Here is a 22,624-nt window from a genome sequence, read left to right as displayed (position 1 = left end):
GTAAAAAAGGTACTAATGGGATTTAGAGATGTGCCCAGTACATGGGGAGCTGGTTCACTGAATGCATAAAGAAATGAAAATTAAAAAACAACACAAAAGGCTAAATATTCAATCTCTTGGTTAGTGTTATCTACAACAGCTAAACTAAAAGAAAATGCTCTTTTGGGCCTTAATGATAGACCAGTCTCAGATTTTAGTCAATGTGTTTGGCGACTAGCCCCAAAGTCACCCCCTCAAAGTAAAAATTATTCAGGGACCACAGAAAGTACCTCTAAGACCTCTGGTCACTAAGAAGATAGTCACTGTGGAAGAAGGCCAAAACCAGAGGGTACAGTATGGAGAAGCTCTATCATTTTGTGGATTCATTAGTGGTTCCTGAGGAATCCACTACTAAATGGATTATGAGAATAAGAGGTTTAGGAGCTGGTCTTTGGTTATGGATGCTGCAGAATGGAATAGCATGTTTGTATTGATGCAGGATTCATAGCTCATTGTGGAACAATCAGTGGTGGCTTTGTATGGTCCAGACTCACAGGAGATTATTCCTAAAGGAACAGCCAGTCTGGTGGACTAGATAAATGCTGTAAGTTCTCTTTACCTTGGGGGCGGGGGGGGGGGGCGTCTGTCCATCATGCCCTTATAAATGCCAAGTAGAACATCCTGGATGAAGCAGCTGATATGCTTCCTATGCAAGCCAAAAGGGACAAGCTTTATGATGACTGGGATATTCACCTGGTGAATATTCCTATTACTCAGGTCATCGTAAATGCTGTGGTTGGGGGCTCCTTTAACATGGACACCCCATAACCTTACTGTTGCAAAACCAAAAAAAAAAAAAAAAACAGTTCAGGAAGTCTTACCAAATTCACTGTCTCAGCTTCCCTACCTGAGTCTTACAGATGCTAATAGATTAACAATAAAATCGAGAGAGGCCCATAGGACAGTCAAGGGACTCTTCCCAATTGGGGGAAATTTTAAAAGTTAGGAATGAAACAAAGAGGAATCAGAAAGAAGAGATTGACAGGACTTACCCTAGCAGAGTGGAGGTCTTTAGATGGGTATTGAGAAATAGAAGAACAAAACAGACACTGGTAGGGTTATGTTTTAACACAGAACTACCAAAGGTTGGGTGGGCCAAAGGATTCCATGCTGGTTCCCCAAATAAATTAAAGGGTCGCAAATATGTCTGCTTTATTTATCATTGTCACAAAATTTTAAAATGTGAAGGTAGATATTACAATGAAAAATTTGACCAGCAATCAATTGGGGCAGTGGCGAAGCAGGTTAATCAAGATAAAGAATGACAAAAGGGCCAAGGTCTTGGCTCAAGGCCTAACTGGAAAGAGACTTATGCACAAGAGTGGGTCTAACGGTCAGGGGTGGAGGAGTTCCTTGAGCTGTGTTACCAAAGTCTGCTGGTGAAGGCCTGATGTGTGCTACAATTAGACTGGAAGAAAATAAAAATGTAATGGTTGACAGGATTATGAAAGCTGCATGTTTAAGCAAGTATAAGATAAAGACGTTGTGTCTCCTTTACATGGATGGACATTATGTCTGGCTAGGGAACACTTCCCCAGTGTATTACAAAACCAAGGCTTGTGGATGAAGTCTTCCTGGGGGCTACAGTGAGGAACACAGTGATGATGGAATTTCAATAAGGAGGAGAACTGTATGTGTGAACAGGTTTTATGTGGACTGACTGTTTTGGGGTGGACACAGAAATCTACCCTTCAAACATTAACTGGACATGCTACATGGAACAAGTAAGACTGTCTGAGCCCACGCTATGTGGAACAGAAGCTGGAATGCTGGGAGGGACGAAATTCTCTCCCCATAGTCCTATGAAGAGCGCAGGCTAAGCCTATGGCAAAAATTTTCCAGTGCTTCCCAGCAACGACTGCTTGGGCTTTAAACTCAAGAATTTCTGTGTGAGGGGTGTTTACTACCAGCCACGGACATTGTTGTTAATTTGATTTTTTAAATTATGGAGTTCCCGTTGTGGCGCAGTGGTTAACGAATCCGACTAGGAACCATGAGGTTGCGGGTTCGGTCCCTGCACTTGCTCAGTGGGTTAACGATCCGGCGTTGCCCTGAGCTGTGGTGTAGGTTGCAGACGCGGCTCGGATCCCGCGTTGCTGTGGCTCTGGCGTAGGCCGGTGGCTGCAGCTCCAATTCGACCCCTAGCCTGGGAACCTCCATAAGCCGTGGGTGCGGCCCAAGAAATAGCAACAACAACAACAACAACAAAAATTATATTTGATTCACAATGTTGTGCCAATTTCTGCTGTACAGTAAAGTGACTCAGTCATACACATATATACATTCTTTTTTTAAAAATAATATCGTCTATCATGGTCTATTCCAGAAAAGTGGCTATAGTTCCCTGTGCTATACAGTAGGACCTCATTCCTTATCTATCCTAAATGTAATAGTTTGTATCTACTAACTCCAAACTCCCAGTCCATCCTACTGGCTCCCTCCTTTCCCTTGGCAACCACAAGTCTGTTTTCCATGTCCGTGGTCTGTTTCTATTTTGCAGATAGGTTCATTTGTGCCATATTTTAGATTCTACATATAAATGACACATACAATATTTGGACATTATTAAGTAAAGCTACTCCTATAGAACATAAGATGATCTTGAAACATGAAATACTCATAATGTCTGGGATGATGCTGGACAAACACCCTAAGCACAGAATAGTTCCATCACAATATGGAACACAGGATCATGCTGCCTGGGGAATACAAGAAAACACTCCTGAGCAGTCTTTTTCCTGTAGGACAGACTTTGGAGTTACCTGTGGAGCTGCTGGAACCAAATGCCACTGGGACAGTAGCCTGTGAAAGGCTCTCAACTGCACAACAAAGAGCTGCTTGTTTGTGGATGGCAGTTCCAGGGTGAATGAATAACGTATTATTGGGAACTCCACCTCTCTGAGGAGGGTAAAAACGGGTCAGCTCAGTAAAGCTGCACTGCAACTTCTTTTCCCAGCAGTAAAGAAAGAACTAATGTGTCATAAAATCCCTTATCTTCTGATTTTTAGTGACTCATGGGCAGTAGCCAGTCGTCTGGCCATGTAGTCAGGCAGGAGGCAAGAGACACCTGGCCTATTAAAAGGATACCCGAATGGGACACACAGCCCTGCTGACATCACTGTGGGAACTTGAGGGACACATTAAAGTTGGACATGCTGATGCCCATCACAAGAACCCATTTCCAGGTTTGGAAGGTGAATGGAATTCACAAGCAGAAAACTCACATGCTCCCTTAAGACGGCCACCTGTGCCATGAAGTAAGTGGATTCACGGGTAGCACAGCAATGCAGAGATGGGCTGAATCTAGACACAGTCCTTTGTATGCTGTGAGGCACAAAATGCCAGTAAGAACTGTTCTGTCAGCACAAAAGATAAACATTGCAGGTGGCTATGCGGTAGACTGCCTGTTGGGAGAGCCCTGAATGTAGCTGGCAAATCAGGTTGGAACAGAAGACAGTGCACTGATCTGGACAGCTGAGTATCATTTCCTCAGAGCATGGAACACAACTTTACAGCTTATAACGTCCAGCAGTGGGCAGAGAGATCCCCTCAGGGTACTTGTCTGGTAGAGAAGTGGAACAGGCAGGGAAGACACCGGCTGTCTAAAACGGGGTGGGCAGGGGGTGGCAGAGAGAATAAAGGCATAAAGGCCAGCTTACAGCACTTGAGGAGTGAGTGCTTGCACTCAGCATGATGGGGGGAGCCAGGACTGTCCGCACTGGACAGAGCCCAACATCATTCTGGTGGATCTGGGCAGGATGCTAGTATAACTATGTAATGCTTGCCAAGGCAGGAGGACACTGGTATAATCTTTTTTTTCCTTTCTTCCACAGACCACCTCAATGCTTGTTTTTCCTACTCTGATGTAGCGACCAGAGTCAGAAATACAAGGGCAGGAAACAGAAACTGTAACTATGTTTTCAATCTTTGTTACAATTCCTAAGGGCCTATGTGGTAAGATGTGCCTTCACTCCATCTGGCAAAATTGCATCTGATGGTGATTGTAGCTAGTGGCCAGGTGGTAAAGACAGCCCACATGTCTGCACCTGTCACCTTACCTGATCTGAGTAGAAGTGGATGGGGGCGGGGGGCACTTGATCTACTAGTATTATTAGAGTAATCTAGACCAGCACACTGGCTGAACCTAGTGCCCCTTCCAAAGGTGGAAAAGTTTGGGTATAAGTAGAGAAAAGGGGAAAAAAAGGGGGAGGGGGAAGCTCAGAGGAAGAGATGATACTGTCTCTTGGCTTGATTATACCCCATGCCTGAAAGTATGATGCCATATACTGTACTTCTGACACCACCACTTTTTTTTTTAATTGAAGTACAGATGATTTACAATTTTGTGTTCGTTTCAAGTGTACAGCACAGTGATTGAGTTATATATATATATGCCTCTCTTCTTTTTTAGATTATTTTCCATTACAGGTCATTAAAAGATACTGAATATAGTTCTTCCCTTTGTTATACAGTAGGAACTTGTTATCTATTTTACATATAATAAGTTACTTATTGTATATATGGTAGTGTGTCTCTATGGTAGTGTGTATCTGTTAATCACAAACTCAATTTATCCCTTAACTCAGACTTTTCCCTTTAGTAACAATAAGTTTGTTTTTTATGTCTGTGAGTCTATTTCTGTTTTCTAAATAAGTTCATTTGTATCATTTTTTACACTGAACTACATTTTTTAAATTATTATTTTTAATACTTATTTCCCCAATACAATTTTTTTCCAACTGTACAGCATGGTGACCCAGTTACACACACATGTACACATTATATTTTCGCACATTATCATGCTCCATCATAAGTGAGTATACATAGTTCCCAGTGCCACACAGCAGGATCTCATTGCTAATCCATTCCAAAAGCAACAGTTTGCATTTATTAACCCCACACCTTTCCCCTCCCCCTCATTTGTGTCATTTTTTAACATGTAAGTGATATCACAGGATGTTTATCTTTCTCTTGTAACTTAGTATGAAAATTTCTAGGTCCATCCGTATTGCTGCAAATGGCATTACTGCATTCTTTTTCATGGCTGAGTGATATTCCAGTGTATATATGTACCACATCTTTATCCATTCTTCTATGGACATTTATGTTGCTTCCATGTCTTGGCTACAGTAACTATTGCTGCTTTCATCTTTTTTGGGTATATGCTCAGGAGTGAGATTGCTGGATCATATGGTAATGCTATTTTTTGTTTGTTTTGGCTGCACCCATGGCACATGAAGTTATCAGGGCAGGAATCAAATCCGAGCCACAGCTACAGCAACATCCGATTGTTAACCCACTTCACCAGACCAGGTATCAAACCCACGGAGACAATGACAGATTCCTAACCTGCTGCACCATAGCAGAAACTCCCCAGTAACTCTTTTTTTGTTTTTTTAAGGAATCTCTATACTGTTCTCCATAGTGGCTGCACCAATTTACATTCCTACCAACAGTGTAGGAGGGTTCCTTTTTTCCACACCTTCTCCAACATTTGTTATTCATAGATTTTTTAATGATGGCCATTCTGACTAGTGCGAGATGGTACCTCATTGTGGTTTTTTTAATTTAAAAAATTATTATAGTTGATTTACAATGTTCTGTCCATTTTTGCTGTACAGCAAAGTGACCCAGTTATATATACATTCTTTTTCTCACATAATCCTCCATTGTGATCCATCACAAGTGACTGGATATAGTTCCCTGTGCTATACAGCAGGACCTCATTGCTTATCTACTCCAAATGCAACAGATTGCATCTACTATCCCAAAACTCCAGTCCATCCCAATCCCTCCCCCTCCCACTTGGCAACCACAAGTCTATTCTCCATGTCCATGAGTTTGTTTCTTTTCCATAGATAGGTTCATTTGTGCCACATGTTAGATTCCAGATATAAGTGATGTCATATGTATTTGTCTTTCTGAGTTACTTCACTTAGTATGAGAGTCTCTAGTTGCTCTCATGTTGCTGCAAATGGCATTATTTTGTTCCCTTTTATAGCTGAGTAGTATTCCATTGTGTATATGTACCAGATCTTCTTAATCCATTCATCTGTTGATGGACATCTAGGTTGTTGCCATGTCTTGCCTACTGAGAATAGCACGCAAATGAACATACAGGTAGATGTATCTTTTTCAAAAAAAGTGGGATTGCTGGAAAACATGGTAGCTCTATATTTAGTTTTCTGAGGTACCTCCATACTGTTTTCCATAGCAGCTGTACCAACGTAAATCCCATCAACAGTGTAGGAGGGAACCCTTTTCTCCACACCCTCTACAGCATATGTAATTTGAGGACTTACTAAGGATGACCATTCTGACCAATGTGAGGTGGTAGCTCATTGTAGTTTTGATTTGCATTTCTCTAATAATTCGTGATGCTGAGCCTTTTTCATATGCCTGTTGGCCATCTGTATGTCTTCTTTGGATGTCTATTCAGGTCTTCTGGCCATTTTTCAATTGGGTTGTTTATTGTTTTGATGTTGAGCTGGCTGAGCTGTGTGTATATTTTAGAGATGAAGCTCTTATCAGCTGCATCATTTGCAACTATTTTCTCCCACTCCATAAATTGACTTTTTTTTTTTTAATGGTTTCTTTGCTGTGCAAAAGCCTTAAAGTTTGATTAGGTACCAGTGGTTTATTTATTTATTTATTTTGCTTTTTAGGGACTTACTTGCGGCGTAGGTAAGTTCCCAGGCTAGGGCTTGAATTAGACCTGCAGCTGCCAGACTACACCACAGCCACAGTAATGAGGAATCTGAGCTGCATCTGTGACCTACACCACAACTCATGGCAACACTGGATCCTTCACCCACTGAGTGAGGCAAGAGACCAAACCGTCATCCCCATTTGTTATCTGTAGTTAACTAGTCTAATTCGTTTCTGCTGTGCCAAGATGGGAATTCCCTATTTTTTTTTTTTTTTTGTATTGCTTCTGGAGATTGACCTAAGAAAACATTTGTACATTTGATGTGAGAGAATGTTTTGCCTATGTTCTCTTCTAGGAATTTCATGGTGGTCTTGCTTTATGCTTAAGACTTTAAGCCATTTTGAGTTTATCTGTGCATGGTGTAGGGTGTGTTCTACTTCTGTTGATTTACATGCAGCTGTCCAATTTTCCCAGCACCACTTACTGAAGACACTGTCTTTTTCCCATTTTATATTTTTGCCTCCTCTGTTGAAGATTAATTGACCATAGCTGTCTGGGTTTATTTTTGGGTTCTCTATTCTGTCCCATTGGTCCATATGTCTATTTTTCTATCAGTACCACAGTCTTGATTACTGTAGCTTTGTATTATTGTCTGAAATCTGGGAGAGTTATGCCTCCTGCTTGGTTTTTTTTCCTCAGGATTGCTTTGGCAATTCTGGGTCTTTTATGGTTCCATATAAATTTTTGGTTTGTTCTAATTCTGTGAAAAATGTCATTGGTAATTTGATAGGGATTGCAATGAATCTGTAGATTGCTTTAGGTAGTATGGTCATTTTAAGAATATTAGGTCTTTCAATACAGGAGCATGGAATTTCTTTCCATTTCTGTGAATCCTCTTTAGTTTCCTTGACTAATGTTTTACAGTTCTTAGCATGTAAGTCTTTCACCTTCTCAATCAGATTTATTCCTAGGTATTTTAATTTTAGGGGTGCAATTTTAAAAGGTACTTTTTTATACTCCTTTTCTAATATTTCTTGTTAGTAAAGAGAAATGCAACCAATTTCTGAATGTTAATCTTGTATCCTGCTACATTGCTGAATTCATTGATCAGTTCAAGAAGTGTCTGCATGGAGTCCTTTGGGTTTTCTGCATATCATGTCATCTGCCTATAGGATAGTTTGACCTCTTCTCTTTTTGGATTTGGTTACCTTTCCTTTTGTATGTCCGACTGCTGTGGCTAGGACTTCCAATACTATGTTGAATAAAGAGGGTGAGAGTCAGCAACCTTGCCTTGTTCCAGATTTTAGCAGATTTTCTCCATTGAGTATTATATTGGCTGTGGGTTTGTCATTAATGGTGTTCATGGTGTTAAGGTATGCTCCCCCTCTATACCCACTTTGGTAAGAGTATTTATTATGAATGGATGTTGGATTTTGTGAAATACCTTTACTGTACCTACTGAGATGATCGTGTAGTTTTTAACTTTTCTTTTGTTAATGTTGTGTAAGATGTTGATTCTTCTGCATGTGTTGAACCATCCCTGTGAACCTGGGATAAATCCCCCTTGGTTGTGGTGTATGATTTTTTCTTTTTTTTAATATGTTGTGGATTTGGTTGGCTAAAGTTTTGTTTTCTACTTGGTTTTTTTTTTGGGGGGGGTCTTTTGTTCTTTCATTTTTAGGGCCACACTCATGGCATATGGAGGTTCCCGGGCTAGGGGACTAATCGGAGCTGTAGCTGCTGGCTTATGCAAGAGCCACAGCAACACCAGACCTGAGCCATGTCTGTGACCTACACCACAGCTCATGGCAACACTGGACCCTTAACCCACTGGGTGAGGCCAGGGATCAAACCCGCAACCTCATGGTTCCTAGTCAGTTTTGACGACGGGAACTCCTACAGTTTTGTTTTGAATTTTTGTGTTTACATTCATCAAAAATATTGGCCTCTATTTTCTTTTTTTGTAGTATCTTTGGTTTTGTCATTAGGGTGGTGGTGGCTTTATAGAATGTCTTTGGAATTCTTCCTTCTTCAAGCTTTTGGAAAAGTTAAGAAGGTCTAAGTTCTTTGTATGTTTGGTAGAATTTGCCTGGGAAGCTATCTGGTCTTGGACTTTTGTTTGTAGGGAGTGTTTTTATTATATACTCAACTTTCATTTCTAGTGATCAGTCTGTTCAATTGATCTTTTTCTTCTTGATTCAGTTTTGGCAGGCTCTATGTCTCTAGAAAGTTGTCCATTTCTTTTATGTTGTCAAATTTGTTGGCATATAATTGTTCATATATTGTCTTATGGTTTCTTTCTATTTCTGCAGTATTCCTTGAGATTTCTCCTTTTTCCTTTCTTAGTTTGAGTTCTTCCTCTATTGTTGGTGAGTCTGGCCAGAGATTTGTCAATTTTATTCTTTCAAAGAACCACCACTTGGTTAATGATTTCTTCTTCTGTTTTTTTAATCTCTATTATATTGATTCCCTCTCTGATCTTTATGATTTCCGTCATTCTGCTGACTTTAGGTTTTGTTTGTTCTTCTTTTTCTAATTCTTTTAGGTGTAGGTTAAGTTGTCAAACTGAGGTTTTTCTTCTTTTCTGAGAAAGGCCTATATTGTTATGAACTTCCCTCTAAGAACTCTTTGTGGCATCCCATAGATTTTGAATGGTTGTGTTTTCAAAATTATTCATCTCGAGGTATTTTTAAATTTCCCTTTTGATTTCCTCATCAACCCATTGGTTTGTTAGTAGCATGGTTTTTTTTTTTTTTTTTGTCGTCTTTTTTGCAATTTCTTGGGCCGCTCCCGCGGCATATGGAGGTTCCCAGGCTAGGGGTCTAATTGGAACTGCAGCCGCCGGCCTACGCCAGAGCCACAGCAACACTGGATCCAAGCTGCGTCTGCAACCTACACCACAGCTCACGGCAACGCCGGATCGTTAACCCACTGAGCAAGTGCAGGGACCGAACCCACAACCTCATGGTTCCTAGTCGGATTCCTTAACCACCGCGCCACAACGGGAACTCCAGGAGCATGTTGTTTAGTCTCCATGTAGTCATTTTTTCCCTCATTTCTTTTCCTATGGTTGATTACTAGTTTCATGCCATTGTGGTGAGAGAAGATACTTGAAATAATTTCTATACTCAAACTTACTGAGGTTAGTTTTGTGCCTCAGTATGTGGTCAATCCTTGAGAGTGTTCCATGTGCATTTGAAAAGAATGTATATTCTGATTTTTTTGGATGTAATGTCAAACTTTTTAATGTATCATTTAGGATCTCTATTTCCTTATTGATTTTCTGCCTATAGGATCTGTCCATTGAAGTGAGTGTGGTGTTCAAATCTACTATTTTTTGTATTCTCATCAATTTCTTTATGTCTGTTAGTATTTGCTGTCTGTATTTGGGTACTCCTCTACTGATGACTGTAATACCCTCTTCTAGAATGGATCCTTTTATCATTAAATGGTGTCCTTCTTGTCTTTCTTTATGGCCTTTGTTTTTAAGCCTATTTTGTCTGAGTATTGCAACTCCTGCTTTCCTGTCTTTTCCATTCACATGAAAAATCTTCTTCCATACCCTCACTTTCAATTTATGTGTCCTTTGCCCTAAGGTGAGTATCTAGTAGGCAGCATATTGTAGGCTCTTGTTTTTTTTAATCAAATCTGTCACTCTATGTCTTTTGATTGGAACATTCAGTCCACTGACATTTAAGGTAATTATTGATAAATATATATTTATTACCATTTTAAGCCTTATTTTCTATGTCTTGCCTTTCTTTCTTTTTTTGGTTATATGATTTCCTTTTATGCCTTTGTCATCATCTTTTTAGTTTTTTTGAATGTATTTTTGGTTTTGATTTGCATTTGCCCTGTATGTTAACCCCTTCATATACCTGCTTGCTTTAGCCCAATAGTCATATTGGCTCAAACATATTCTTTAAAAAAAGTCTAGATTTTCTTACATTCCTTCCCCAATTTTATGATTTTGATGTACTTTTTTAAGCATGTCTTTCCCTTTGCTGTTCCTTGTGTTTACTGTCGTTTTTTTCCCCCTTTCCTCCCCTCTTTTAGATCTGTATACTGGCTTATTTAACTGATTACTTTCCAACTGTGATTCTATCCATCCTATTTCTTCTTACTTCTTTTTTATTTAGAGGAGCCCTTTTCAGTATTTCTTTTAGAATGGGTTTAGCATTGCTGTACTCTTTTAGTTTTTGTTTGTTGGAGAAATTATTTCTATTTTAAATGATATTCTTGCTGGGTAGAGTATTCTCATCTGCAAATTTTCCCTTTTAGAACTTTGAATGTATCTTGCCACTCTATTCTGGCCTGTAGAGAAAGCAGCTGATAGCCTTATGGGGGTTCCCTTATAGTCAACTCTTTCATTTTGCTGCCTTTAGAACCCTCTTCTTGTGTTTAACTTTTGCCATTTTGATTAAAATATGTGTTGCTGTGGGCCTGTTTGGGTTCAACTTGTTAGGGGCCCTCTTTGCTTCCTGTATCTTGGTATCTGTTTCCTTTAGATTTGGAAAGTTCTCACCCATAATTTCTTCAAATATATTTTCAATCCCCTTTCCTTCTCCTTCTCCTTCCAGAATCCCTATTAAGCATATATTGGCCGACCTAGTATTACCCCATAGACCTCTTATACTGCTTTCATGTTTTTTCATTAGGTTTCCTGTCAGGTGTCCTGACCAGGTGATTTCCATTATTCTATCTTCCAAGTCACTAATTTGTTCCTCTTCATTATTCATTCTGCTCTTCAGTGCCTTTAACTCAGCTTGTGTCTCTGCTATTGAATTTTCAAATTTTCATGGCTCCTTAAATTTTCTCGTTCCTTTCTAAAGTCATCCGCATTACTGTTTATATCTGGTCTTAATTCCTTCACAGTCACCCTTAATTTGAACTCAGTATCTTTGAGATTGCAGAGGTCTGTTTCATTTTTTGCTCCTTCAGGGCCATTCGCCTATGCCCTTAACTGGGAATGGTTCCTGAGCTTCTTCATTTTGCTTACATTTTTCTTTTCCTGTGAATTTAGGAAAAACAACTACTGTAGTCTTGGAAGGCTATTTATATGCATGAGTTCCAAATGGGTATTCTGTGAAGCTTACTATTTATTTTTGGCATGAGGGCTGCTTTTGGTTTGGATGTTCACTGTCTCTTTCCTCAGTGTGTGCAGGCTGTTATCCACTTGACAGGGTGCTGTGCATGCTTCTAGAGAGAAGGAGGCAATGGACATGGCTTGTAGTGCCTGTTTTTTGGGCCCTTGATAGTGGCACAGGCTGCTCCTTGTTGCAGGGCCCTTTGACGGAATGTGCCCGCCCTGCTGCTGCCACCAAGGGAGGTGGGAGCAACAATAGGTGGTGCTTGGTTTCAGTGCCCTCCCCTGTGGTGACCTCTCAGGTGACTGGGGCCACATGTGGTGCCTGTTCACAGACCCCTATTGGTGGTGGTCCATGCCCACCTCTGGAGTTTGAGATCACTGGTGGTTTCCCTTCTCCACCTGCAGACCATGCAAAAGGTGCCCCGTTGCACTTGTCCTGTGTAAGAGGTGCTGCCACCACGTGCAGACCGCACAAGAGGGGCCCATTACCTGTAGCCTGCAATGAAGTACCTTGCTGCACGTATCTCTGCCCTCCAAGAGTCCGAGCACGACAGAGAAAGGTATTCCAATGGCAGTCCACCCTCCTCCTCTTAACCTCCCCAACAATGACACCTTGCTTCTCTTCTGGGCTCAGACCGCCTCCTGAGGTTCTCTTGGTTGTTTTGCTCTGCAGCCCATCAGGCTGTCTCCACATAGCCCCTCTAGTCCTCTCCCTGGAAGTGATCTCCAGAGCCCTCTTAGTGCCCAGCCCCTGCCTGAGCATCTCAGGCAGTGGTACCCATGGTCTGGGCAACTTGCTCTCTGCTTTGTCCTCCTCAGTGCACTGCCATGCTCTTCTCTTTAAGAGGCTTTGAGGTCCCTCCACCTTGTCTTATCTCCCCACCAGTTAGGCGGCTTCCCAGGGTGTGGGTTCCTTTCCTCTTTCACAGCTCCCTCTCAGGAGTGCTAGAAATCCCATCCTGATTTCTTTTTCTCTCTTATTTTCCTTTTGTTCTACCCAGTTATGTGGAGAGCTTCTTGCCCTTTTTGGAGCCTTAAGGTCTTCTGCCAGAGTTCAGGAGATGTTCTGTGCAACTCGCTGTACATGTAGATGGAGTTTGTTTTTTTTTTTTTTTATGAGTTTGTGGGAAAAGGTGAGTGCCATGTTTATGCCTCTGTCATCTTGATCCTGTCTCTGCTCACTGTGGTTTTGATTTGTATTTCTCTAGTAATGAGTGATGTTGAGGCTTTGGGCATCTTTTCATGTGCCTAATGCCCACCTACATGTCTTCTTTGTTGAAATGTCTTTTAGCTCTTTTGCCCATTTAAAAAAAATTTTTTTTCTATATTGAGCTGTATGAGTTGTTGGTTTATTTTGGAGATTAGTCCCTTGCCAGTTGCTTCATTTGCAAATATTTTCCGTTTCCATAGGCTTTTTGTTCCCTTTGCTGTGCAAAAACTTTTAAGTTTAAATAGGCCCTGCCCCACTTTTACATTTTCATTTTTCTTTCCATTATTCTAAGAGAGACATCCAAAACAGACACAGCTTTAACTATATCAAAGACTGTTTTGACCCTGTTTCCCTCTAGAAATTTTATAGTATCTGGTTTTACATTTGGGTCTTAAATCCATTTTGACTTTATTTTTGCATATGGTGTTAGGGAGTATTCTAATTTAATTGTTTTACATGTAGCTGTGCAGTTTTCCCAGCTCCACTTATTGAAGAGACTGACTTTTCTCCATTCTTGCCTCCTTCGTTGTAGATTTATTCACCACAAGCCTGTGGGTCTACTTCTGGGCTTTTTGTCTTGTTCTGTTGATCTGTGTGTCTTTTTTGATACCTTACTGTTTTGATTATTGTAGCGTCATAGTACAGTCTGAATTAAGTTGAGCATGATTCCTCCAGCTTTATTCTTCTTTCTCACAGTTGTTTTGGCTATTCAGGGTGTTCTGTGTTTCCATAGTTTTTAAAATTACTTGTTCTAGTTCTGTGAAAGACTGCCAATGTAATTTGATAGGGATTGCAGTGAATCTGTAGACTGCCTTGGGCAGTATGGTCATTTTGACAATATTGGTTCTTCCTATGCAAGAACATGGTTTGTCTTTCCATCTATTTGTGTTGCCTTCATTTCTTCATCAGTACCTTACAGCTTTCAGAGAGAGTACAGGTTTTTTGCCTCCTTAGGTAGGTATATTCCTATGGATTTTACTCTTTTTCATACAATGGTAAATGCGATTGAACACTCAATTTTCATTGCTGCTTTGTAATCTGACAAGATAGAATAGAAACCTGCAAACCCAAGTGCCCTCACCCTGGAGACATTTTCATATGAAACTGACAGATTTGACTGTTTTTGACATCAAGGAGCCATTTCATATGGTTCACCCTAATGGTTATAAACTGCCATTATAAGAATATTTTCCTAGAAAAATCTACTGTTTTATGCAATTTTTCTAAAATATTGGTATAACAGTATGCATAGTATTTGCTTATAATCTCTTAATTACCTTTACACTCAAGTCAGTTTATCATGTATAGAAATGTTTTCTGAAACTTCTGAAAAGAAATTAAGCTAAAAATTATGGTGTAAGTAAAAGGTTAAATAAAACTTAAAAATTCCAACCATCAATTCAATTCTTACTCCCCTCTAAACTCTAAACCCCTAAGAAGGCCACAGGTTGATTACAGGTTCTATAAACCCCTAAGCCAAATTTATATGTGAGTGCATATGTCATACATACATTCTCTTGGAGGAGAACCCAGTGGCTTCATCAAATTGTCAAGTATCTGAAGTTTCAAATTATACTAAAAGAGTTGTGAAATGACATTCAGCAAAATACCATTTAAGATTCTAATGGAAATAAACACATTATATTTTGTTCAAGAAAGGATTCAAAAGTAACACAATTATAGAAGGACTGAAAATCATTATACATTTATGCTTACATTCTTCTAGAAACTATGTGGATAGGTAAACATTTTTCAACAAACCAAAAAGATATACCTTTCATCCACAGTTTTTTAACTTCTAAACGGATTTCTTCATATTTTTAAAGATTAACAAACTAAAGAGGAAGATGAGGGCAAAGAAAAAGGAATGGAGTAACAAGGGAAAATAAATTGTGAGATAAAGGGGATAGTAAATGGAAGGTGAACATAAAAAACTGGAACAGGTAAATTTTTTTATGATCTTAGGGTGGCGAACACAAATCATAAAAACACAACAATGAAGAAAAGAGTGATTAACTATGTAATGGATGACATTTCCAAAGATTATTGGAAAATACTAGGGCAGTACTAAAACAACACAGAAGGAATAGAAAACTGAAAAGCAAACGAGTGAAGCAAAATCAAAAATAAATCATAGTTCCAAAGAAAAACCTTATTTTGAAAACAATATTGCAAGTTTTCTGGAGCATAATGAAAAAGAAAAGGATAACTCTAACCTGTTGTACAAATTCCAAAGGTACTGGTGTGGCTTGTGTAAATGCTTCTAGATGAATGCCATGCACAGGGTCTTCAACTATCAGACAGCCAATGTCAAACCATCTGCAACAGAATGTATGAGTTTCAAACTGGGTATGTGCTGGATAAGTAAGTTATAGTGACAAGACAAAGTACTATCAGTCAGATGAAACAGTAGCAGATTGATTAGGAAAACATTACATTAAAATTTTCAAGAGGACAATCCAACTTAATTCTATGAGGACAGAAAAAAAAAGGAAAAACAAAGATAAAATAATTGGAAAAGATCATTGGAAAGCTCCTTTTATCGCTAAGATTTGAGAAGAATGGGAATGGGGGTACTCGAATATGCAATAGATAAATGTACTCATTTGAAAATGCAAATAGCTTATATGTAATTTAAACTGTCACTGGGTAAAATGTGGGAAATTTTTTATTACCATCTCTATGAGTTATATATATAAATTGCAAAGTTAATAGCTAATTAAAAAATAAGCTTATTCAGGAAATAACAAGCCCTCTCCTCATTCCTGATAAATTCTTCCAATCACACATCTAAATTGTTGAAAACTGCTTCATGAAGTCAAGAATCTGTAATGTTACCAGCAATTTAACTAACCAGAAAAAGGAAGCCAGGAGATGCTCTGAAATTATGAAATTAAATAAGACAATACTGAGCAAGAAAATATTAAAGTATGATGAAATACCCTAGAATTAGGAAAATCGTATTTACATATTCAAAAAAACCCCCAAGAAAACAATATATAGAGTTTACAGAACGTGGGTGAGTGTTAAAATGGCAGTTTATGCCTATAGTATTCATATCATAAAACTTTGCTTCAAATTAAGAACCTCACTTATTTGGTATTTGGTGTATGGATCAATATTGTACTTCATAAGATTTGTATGTTTTGCAGGTGGCACAGAGTAACAGTAGTGACTAGGTACTTAGGCATGAACTTCCTGAAAAGCTACCTCCCCTATAACACCAGTGATCACATATGAGAGGAATTTTATATTTAGCTGCTCTCTAAACTACTGTCACACTTCGTGTCAACCTGGCTCTCCCACTCCCCTCAACTTGAATCTAAACTGCAATCGGCTGAAGAAACTTCTAGTTCGTCTCCCTCCTGCCCTTTAACCTGACTCCACTCCACACCCAACAGGAGGAAAGGCGGTGGTCTTTGCTGGTCACTGCCCAGGACAGTCACTGAGGATCTCTCTCCTCCTCCTCACCCTCTCCATGTGGCTGGTGAAATAAGATGGTCTTGACAAGTCCTACATGGAGGCCACCTGGACTTAAGAATGATGGTTCCAAGACATTTAGATTTAAGTGTAGCAGGAAAAAAATTAAAATGCCCCTAATATAGGTAAGCCAATTTGTATTTTACCAAAGAGAGACCACCTCCTAGTCACTTTACAGAAGGATATTTTAACCCATTTCTCAAATAACCAAGATTTTTAAGCTTGTTGGTTTATCTTATTGTAAGGACAGCTCATGCTTACACAGATATTTTTTCAAATTACCAACATGGTACTTTTTCTCAGAGAGCTAAGTCTATACTGGGTCTGTATACTCTAAGGGGCTAACATATCTGGGATTTTTCCTTCTGGGTGACTTACTCTTCCTGAATTAGTTCTTTCCTACCTAGTTACAGACATGCATTTCCCTAACTATCTTCTGTGCATTTCCCCCCCACTGGAACACCACAGAGAAATAGCTGAAGCAGGAACTAGTAAGTGTTTTGGATCCTGAGTTTCCTGTCTGTCCTCATGTCCTTCCTCTATCCCCCCTTCTGTACCTTACTGTTAGAATCTTTCTCTCCTCCTCAATCCATACTGGAAACTATCAACAGACTTCCTACTACTATTTACTACTCCTAATCTCGCTAATGTGCTACTCTTCCAAACAAAAGGTATTTGGGAGAAAAATACCACGTCTAGGTATGATGGAGCAGTTGATGGCTGATCAGTGCTCCCAGTGAAAAGCTGGGTGAGTATACGAGTCAAATCGAAAGGCATCCAAGAGGTGCAGAAGAAAGGAGGGCAAACTGGCATAACCTCAAGGACAAAGACAATCTTTCAAAGGTGCGCTGAAGACCCTCAGCTGACCCCAAGCGTGACCTAGCCTTGACTCAGCTCAGGCTGTGACTGCAGCACTCCATACCATCCCTTCCACACACCTCACTACTCTGTTTATTGGAGGAAAAGAGCGAACCTTCTCAAGGTGACCTAAAAACTCCCAAATTTCTTCTAATCAACACCGTGCTTTCAAATACTGCCAGGCTTTCAGAGAGACAGCAGCATATCATCACATCAAAAGGAAGCTCAGGAGTTCCTGCTGTGGTTCAGTGGAAACGAAGCTGACTAGCATCCATGAGGACACAGGTTCTATCCCTGGCCTCACTCAGTGGGTTAAGGATCTGGCATTGCTATGAGCTGTGGTGTGGATCACAGATGAGGCTTGGATCTGATGTTGCTGTGGTTGTGGTATGGGCAGCAGCTATGTGCAGCTCTAAAAGCACACACACACAAAAAGGCTCAAAGAAACCCACACAATGGATTTAGTAGACAAGGGTTTTAAAATAATTATATACTCAAGAAAAGAGGTGAAGATAATTAAATCATTAAATCTACTTTAAAAATGAACAAATCAGCATATAAGGTACAGAGCAGAAGACAGGTAAACCCAAAATACTCTATGTAAAGAACAGAGGAAAACCAGAGTGAGGAAGGAGGGAAAAGGAGGGACTGACAAAATGAGAAATGTGACGCATGGTCAGAGGATGAACAAGTATGTCCTTAGAGACGCAGAAGAAATGAGAAAGAAAATGAGCAAGAAGCTAATTCTGAAGATGTAATGGACAAGAATTTTCCAAAACTGATGAAAGACATAAATCCAGCTCAGAAATCCACAAAAACTTCAATACAAAAGCAAGCAAACACACCACCGTAAAACTGCAAAAATGACAGGAAAATCCTACAAGCCAGCAGAGCTACAACACATTCTCTTCACAGAAACAAGCTGGAAAGCTGATTTAATAGAAATGATGGAAGCCAGAAAACAATACAGTGGCATCTTTAAAGTGCGAAAGAAAAGATCTGCTAGCCCGGACTTCTACATCCAGGAAAAAACACTCTGCAAAAACAGAGGTGCTTAAAAGACAAAAACAATTCCTGGCTAGAATCTTCCACCAAAGGATGTTCTTCAGGCAAAAGGAAAATGATCCTAGACAGGAAAACCAAAAATGCAGAAAGAATCCAGAGAATAAACTTAAGTGAACAGACTATACAGCACAATGCTAATAATATGGAGGAGTTTAAAATACATAACAAGTAAGACACTTAACAATACTGCAAAAAATAAAGGGGGTAAATGGTATTAAAATTAATTCCAACATTATCAAAAGTCATGATTAAATGTAACACATCATAAAGGGCACAATAGAATCTCTAGAGTAACCCTTACATGAATATTAAAAGGCTAACAGAGGGAGAAAATGAAATAATGATCACTGGATGGTTACTTGGTGCTTACACAGAAAGTTCACACTTCCCAATCTAGCCTTCACACCTCTTTGGTCTGTCCCTCAAACTATTTGATTTCCTATCCAACAATGTCAGCCAAGGTGAAATAATCACTGGCCCCAAGACACATCTTAATCATCTTAAAACTTTTCCTCCACACAGAATGAAGGAATGCCCTACCCATTCTTTCCCACATATTTTACCTCCTCTTCAACATTCCCTTCAAGTCCCAATCATGCATGGACTTTATCTGACATTTTCTTCACATCAAGTTACTTTCACTGAAAATGTACATAACACTTCCCATTGGTGAAAATTTACACGTTCATACAATCATTTAAAACTATTCATCTGTATGTATTTTTCTCTCAGTTGGCACGGAAGTCCCCTCAAATTTGGGGTACATTTTTTGCATGGAGTACATGTTTGGTAGCTACCAAGTACTAAGCAGTGTCATACAATAATAAAAACGACAAAACTACAACTTAAATAGAAAGAAGGTAGGTTGCAACAGCTGGGAAGTTATTTCAATATAAATCAATTCAGCATATTAAAAAACTCTCCAATTAAAAAGCTATCTACTTAAAGAACAATTCCTCAAAAACAATGATGAATTACATTGCTGGAGGTTTTTCTCGAACTAAATAGATGAGAGGCAGTGCTCAATAGGACTCAGAGCTGGTGGACTGCCTCCAGGCCCTCTTGCTAGCAATACCTCCCATTACCCTGAACAAATTTGTAAATAATTGTGTCTGTTACTGGAGGCCAATATCCAAGCCACTGTTATCAGTGAGGTGATTACTAACATAATCTTAGGATGCAGGTATTACACTGTCCATTTTATAACTGAAAAGGAGAAACAAGAGTAGAAATGGGAGCTGACCTATCCAGGTCACATAGCTAGTTAGATGATACAGCTAGACCAGAACATAATTTCTGGTTAATTATTTTCTCTCTGGTTCTAAAATAGGATACATTTTTTACTAGATATTCAGTGTGAGCAATTATATTTTGCTCCCAAGAGAAACATAATAAACCTCTAAGTGATAGTTATATACCAACAAACTGGACAACCTAGAGGAAGTACATAAATTCCTATAAACATATACCTCCTAAAAGAAAACACAGGGAATAAGCTCCTTGACAGCAGCTGTGGCAACCATTTTTTGGATTTCACAACAAAAGCAAAGGAAACAAAATCACAAACAAGTGGGACTTACATCAAACTGAAAGCTTCTGCACTGCAATGTAAACCATCAACAAAATGAAAAGGCAACCTACCAAACGGCAGAAGCATATATATATATATCTGATAAGGGGTTAATATCCAAAACATATAAGAACTGATACAATTCATTAGCAAAACTTAACAATCCAGTAAAAAAATAGGCCAAGATCTAAATAGCCTCCTTTTCCAAAGAAGATATACAGGTAACTAACAGGTACACAACATCACTAATCCTCCTGGGCAATGCACATCAAAACCATAATTAGATAATACCTCACATTGTTAGAATGTTTATTATAAAAAAAAATGAGAAACAAGTGTTGGCAAAGATGTGGAGAAAAGGAACTCTTGGGTACTGCTGGAGGGAATGTAACTTTGTACAGCCACAATGAAAAACAGTATAGGAGTTCCACAAATTGAACTACCACATGATCCAGAAATTTCACTTCTGAATATTCATCCTAAGGAAATGAAAACACTTACTCAAAAATGTATAAGCATCCCCATGTTCACTGCAACATTATTTCCAACAGCCAAGACATAGAAGCAACCTAGGTTTGTTCAGGATTAAAAAAATGACCACAGCCTATATAATACTCAACAGAGAAAACCTGAAAGCCTTCCTGCTAAAATCTGGAACAAGACAAGGCTGCCCACTCTCATCACTTTTATTCAACATAGTATTGGAAGTCCTAGCCACAGCACTCAGCCAAACAAAAGAAATAAAATGTATTCAAATCCGCAAAGAGAGGACATAAAACTATTCTACATGCAGATGACATGATACAGAAAGAAAAACCCAAAGGACTCCATGCAAACACTACTTGAACTGATCAATGAATTCAGTAATGTAGCAGGATACAAGATTAACATTCAGAAATGGGTTGCACTTCTCTTTACTAACAAGAAATATTAGAAAAGGAACATTAAAAAAATACCTTTTAAAATCACACCCCCAAAAATAAAATACCTAGGAATAAACCTGACCAAGGAGGTGAAAGACTTATATGCTGAGAACTAGAAAACATTAATCAAGAAATGGAAAGAAATTCCATGTTCCTGGATTGGAAGAATTTAACATCCTTAAAATGGCCTACTACCCAAAGTAATCTACAGATTCATTGCAATCCCTATCAAATTACCCATGACATTTTTCACAGAACTAGAACAAACAATCCAAAAATTTATATGGAACCCATAAAAGACCCAAAATTGCCAAAGCAATCCTGATGACCAAAAAATCAAGCAGGAAACAACTCTCTAAGACTTCAGACAGTATTACAAAGCTATAGTAATCAACATGTGTGGTACTGATAGAAAAATAGACGTAGAGACCAATGGAACAGAATAGAGAGCCCATGAGTTCCTGTTGTGGCTCAGTGGTAATGAACCCAAATAGTATCAATGAGGACACAGGTTCAATCCCAGGCCCTTCTCAATGGCCTAAGGATCTGGCCTTGCCATGAACTGTGGTATAGGCTGCAGACATGACTCAGATCTGGCATTGCTGTGGCTGTGGCACAGGCCGGCAGCTGCAGCTCCAATTAGATCCCTAGCCTGGGAACTTACATATGCCACAGGGGCAGCCCTAAAAAGACAAAAAAATGGAAAAATAAAAATAGCTGAGAATAAACCCAGACACCTAGAGTCAATATTTCACCAAGGAGGCAAGACTGTAAGATGGGAAAAAGATAATCTCTTCAACAGGTGGTGCTGGGAAAACTGGACAGCTGCATGTAAATCAATGAAACTAAAACACACCTTCATACCATGCACAAAAATAAATTCAAAATGACTTAAAGATTTAATTAAACATAAAACATGACACTACAAAACTTTTGGAAGAGAACATAGGCAAAACATTATCTGACATAAACCATACAAATGTTTTCTTAGGTCAGTTTCCCAAGGCAATAGAAATAAAAACGAAAGTAAATCAATGGGACCTTATCAAAATTATAAGCTTTTGCATAGCAAAGGAAATCGTAAGAAAAACAAAAAGACAACCTACAGAATGGGAGAAAATAGTTGCAAATGATGCAACTGACAAGGGCTTAACTGCCAAAATATATAAACCACCACAAAAAAAAACAAACAATCCAATTTAAAAAAAGGGAGAAAACCTAGATAGATATTTCGCACATGAAAAAAGGCTCAATGTCACTAATTAAGAGAAATGCAAATCAAAACTACAATGAGGTACCACTTCACACTGTCAGAATGGTCATTATGAATAAGTCTACAAATAAACACTGGAGAGGATGTGGAGAAATGGGAGTACCTTCCTACACTGTTGGTGGGAATGTAAATTGGTACAATCACTACAGAAAACAGAATGGAGGTTTCTCAAAAAACTAAATACAGAACTATCATATGATCTAGCAATCCCACTCTTAGGTATATATCCAGAAAAAAACTATAATTCTAAAAGATTCATGCACCTGTATGTTCACAGCAGCATTATTCACAATAGCCGAGACATGGAAACAACCTAAATGTCCTTGACACATGAATGATTAAGATGTGGTATATAAACACAAAGGAATACTACTCAGCTATAAAGAAAGAACAAAACAATGCCATGCATGCAACTGGAGATTCTCATACTAAGTGATGTAAGTCAGAAATAAAGATAAATATCATATG

At 39.0% G+C, this 22,624-nt stretch overlaps 1 protein-coding gene across 1 annotated transcript in view; it reads right to left on the bottom strand.

The window, feature by feature from the left end:
- The window catches only part of PRRC1 (proline rich coiled-coil 1), a 51,952-nt gene that overhangs the window by 6,480 nt on the left and 22,848 nt on the right, over positions 1–22,624 (bottom strand). Inside the window, exon 9 of the mRNA XM_047778544.1 lies at positions 15,204–15,306. Coding sequence (XP_047634500.1) covers positions 15,204–15,306 — 103 coding nt within the window. The remainder of the gene's footprint in view (positions 1–15,203; positions 15,307–22,624) is intronic.

This window comes from Phacochoerus africanus, chromosome 4 (assembly GCF_016906955.1).
Source record: "Phacochoerus africanus isolate WHEZ1 chromosome 4, ROS_Pafr_v1, whole genome shotgun sequence".
Taxonomy (NCBI): domain Eukaryota; kingdom Metazoa; phylum Chordata; class Mammalia; order Artiodactyla; family Suidae; genus Phacochoerus; species Phacochoerus africanus.
Note: the sequence above shows the minus strand (reverse complement) of the source record. Positions and strands in the feature narration are given on the sequence as shown.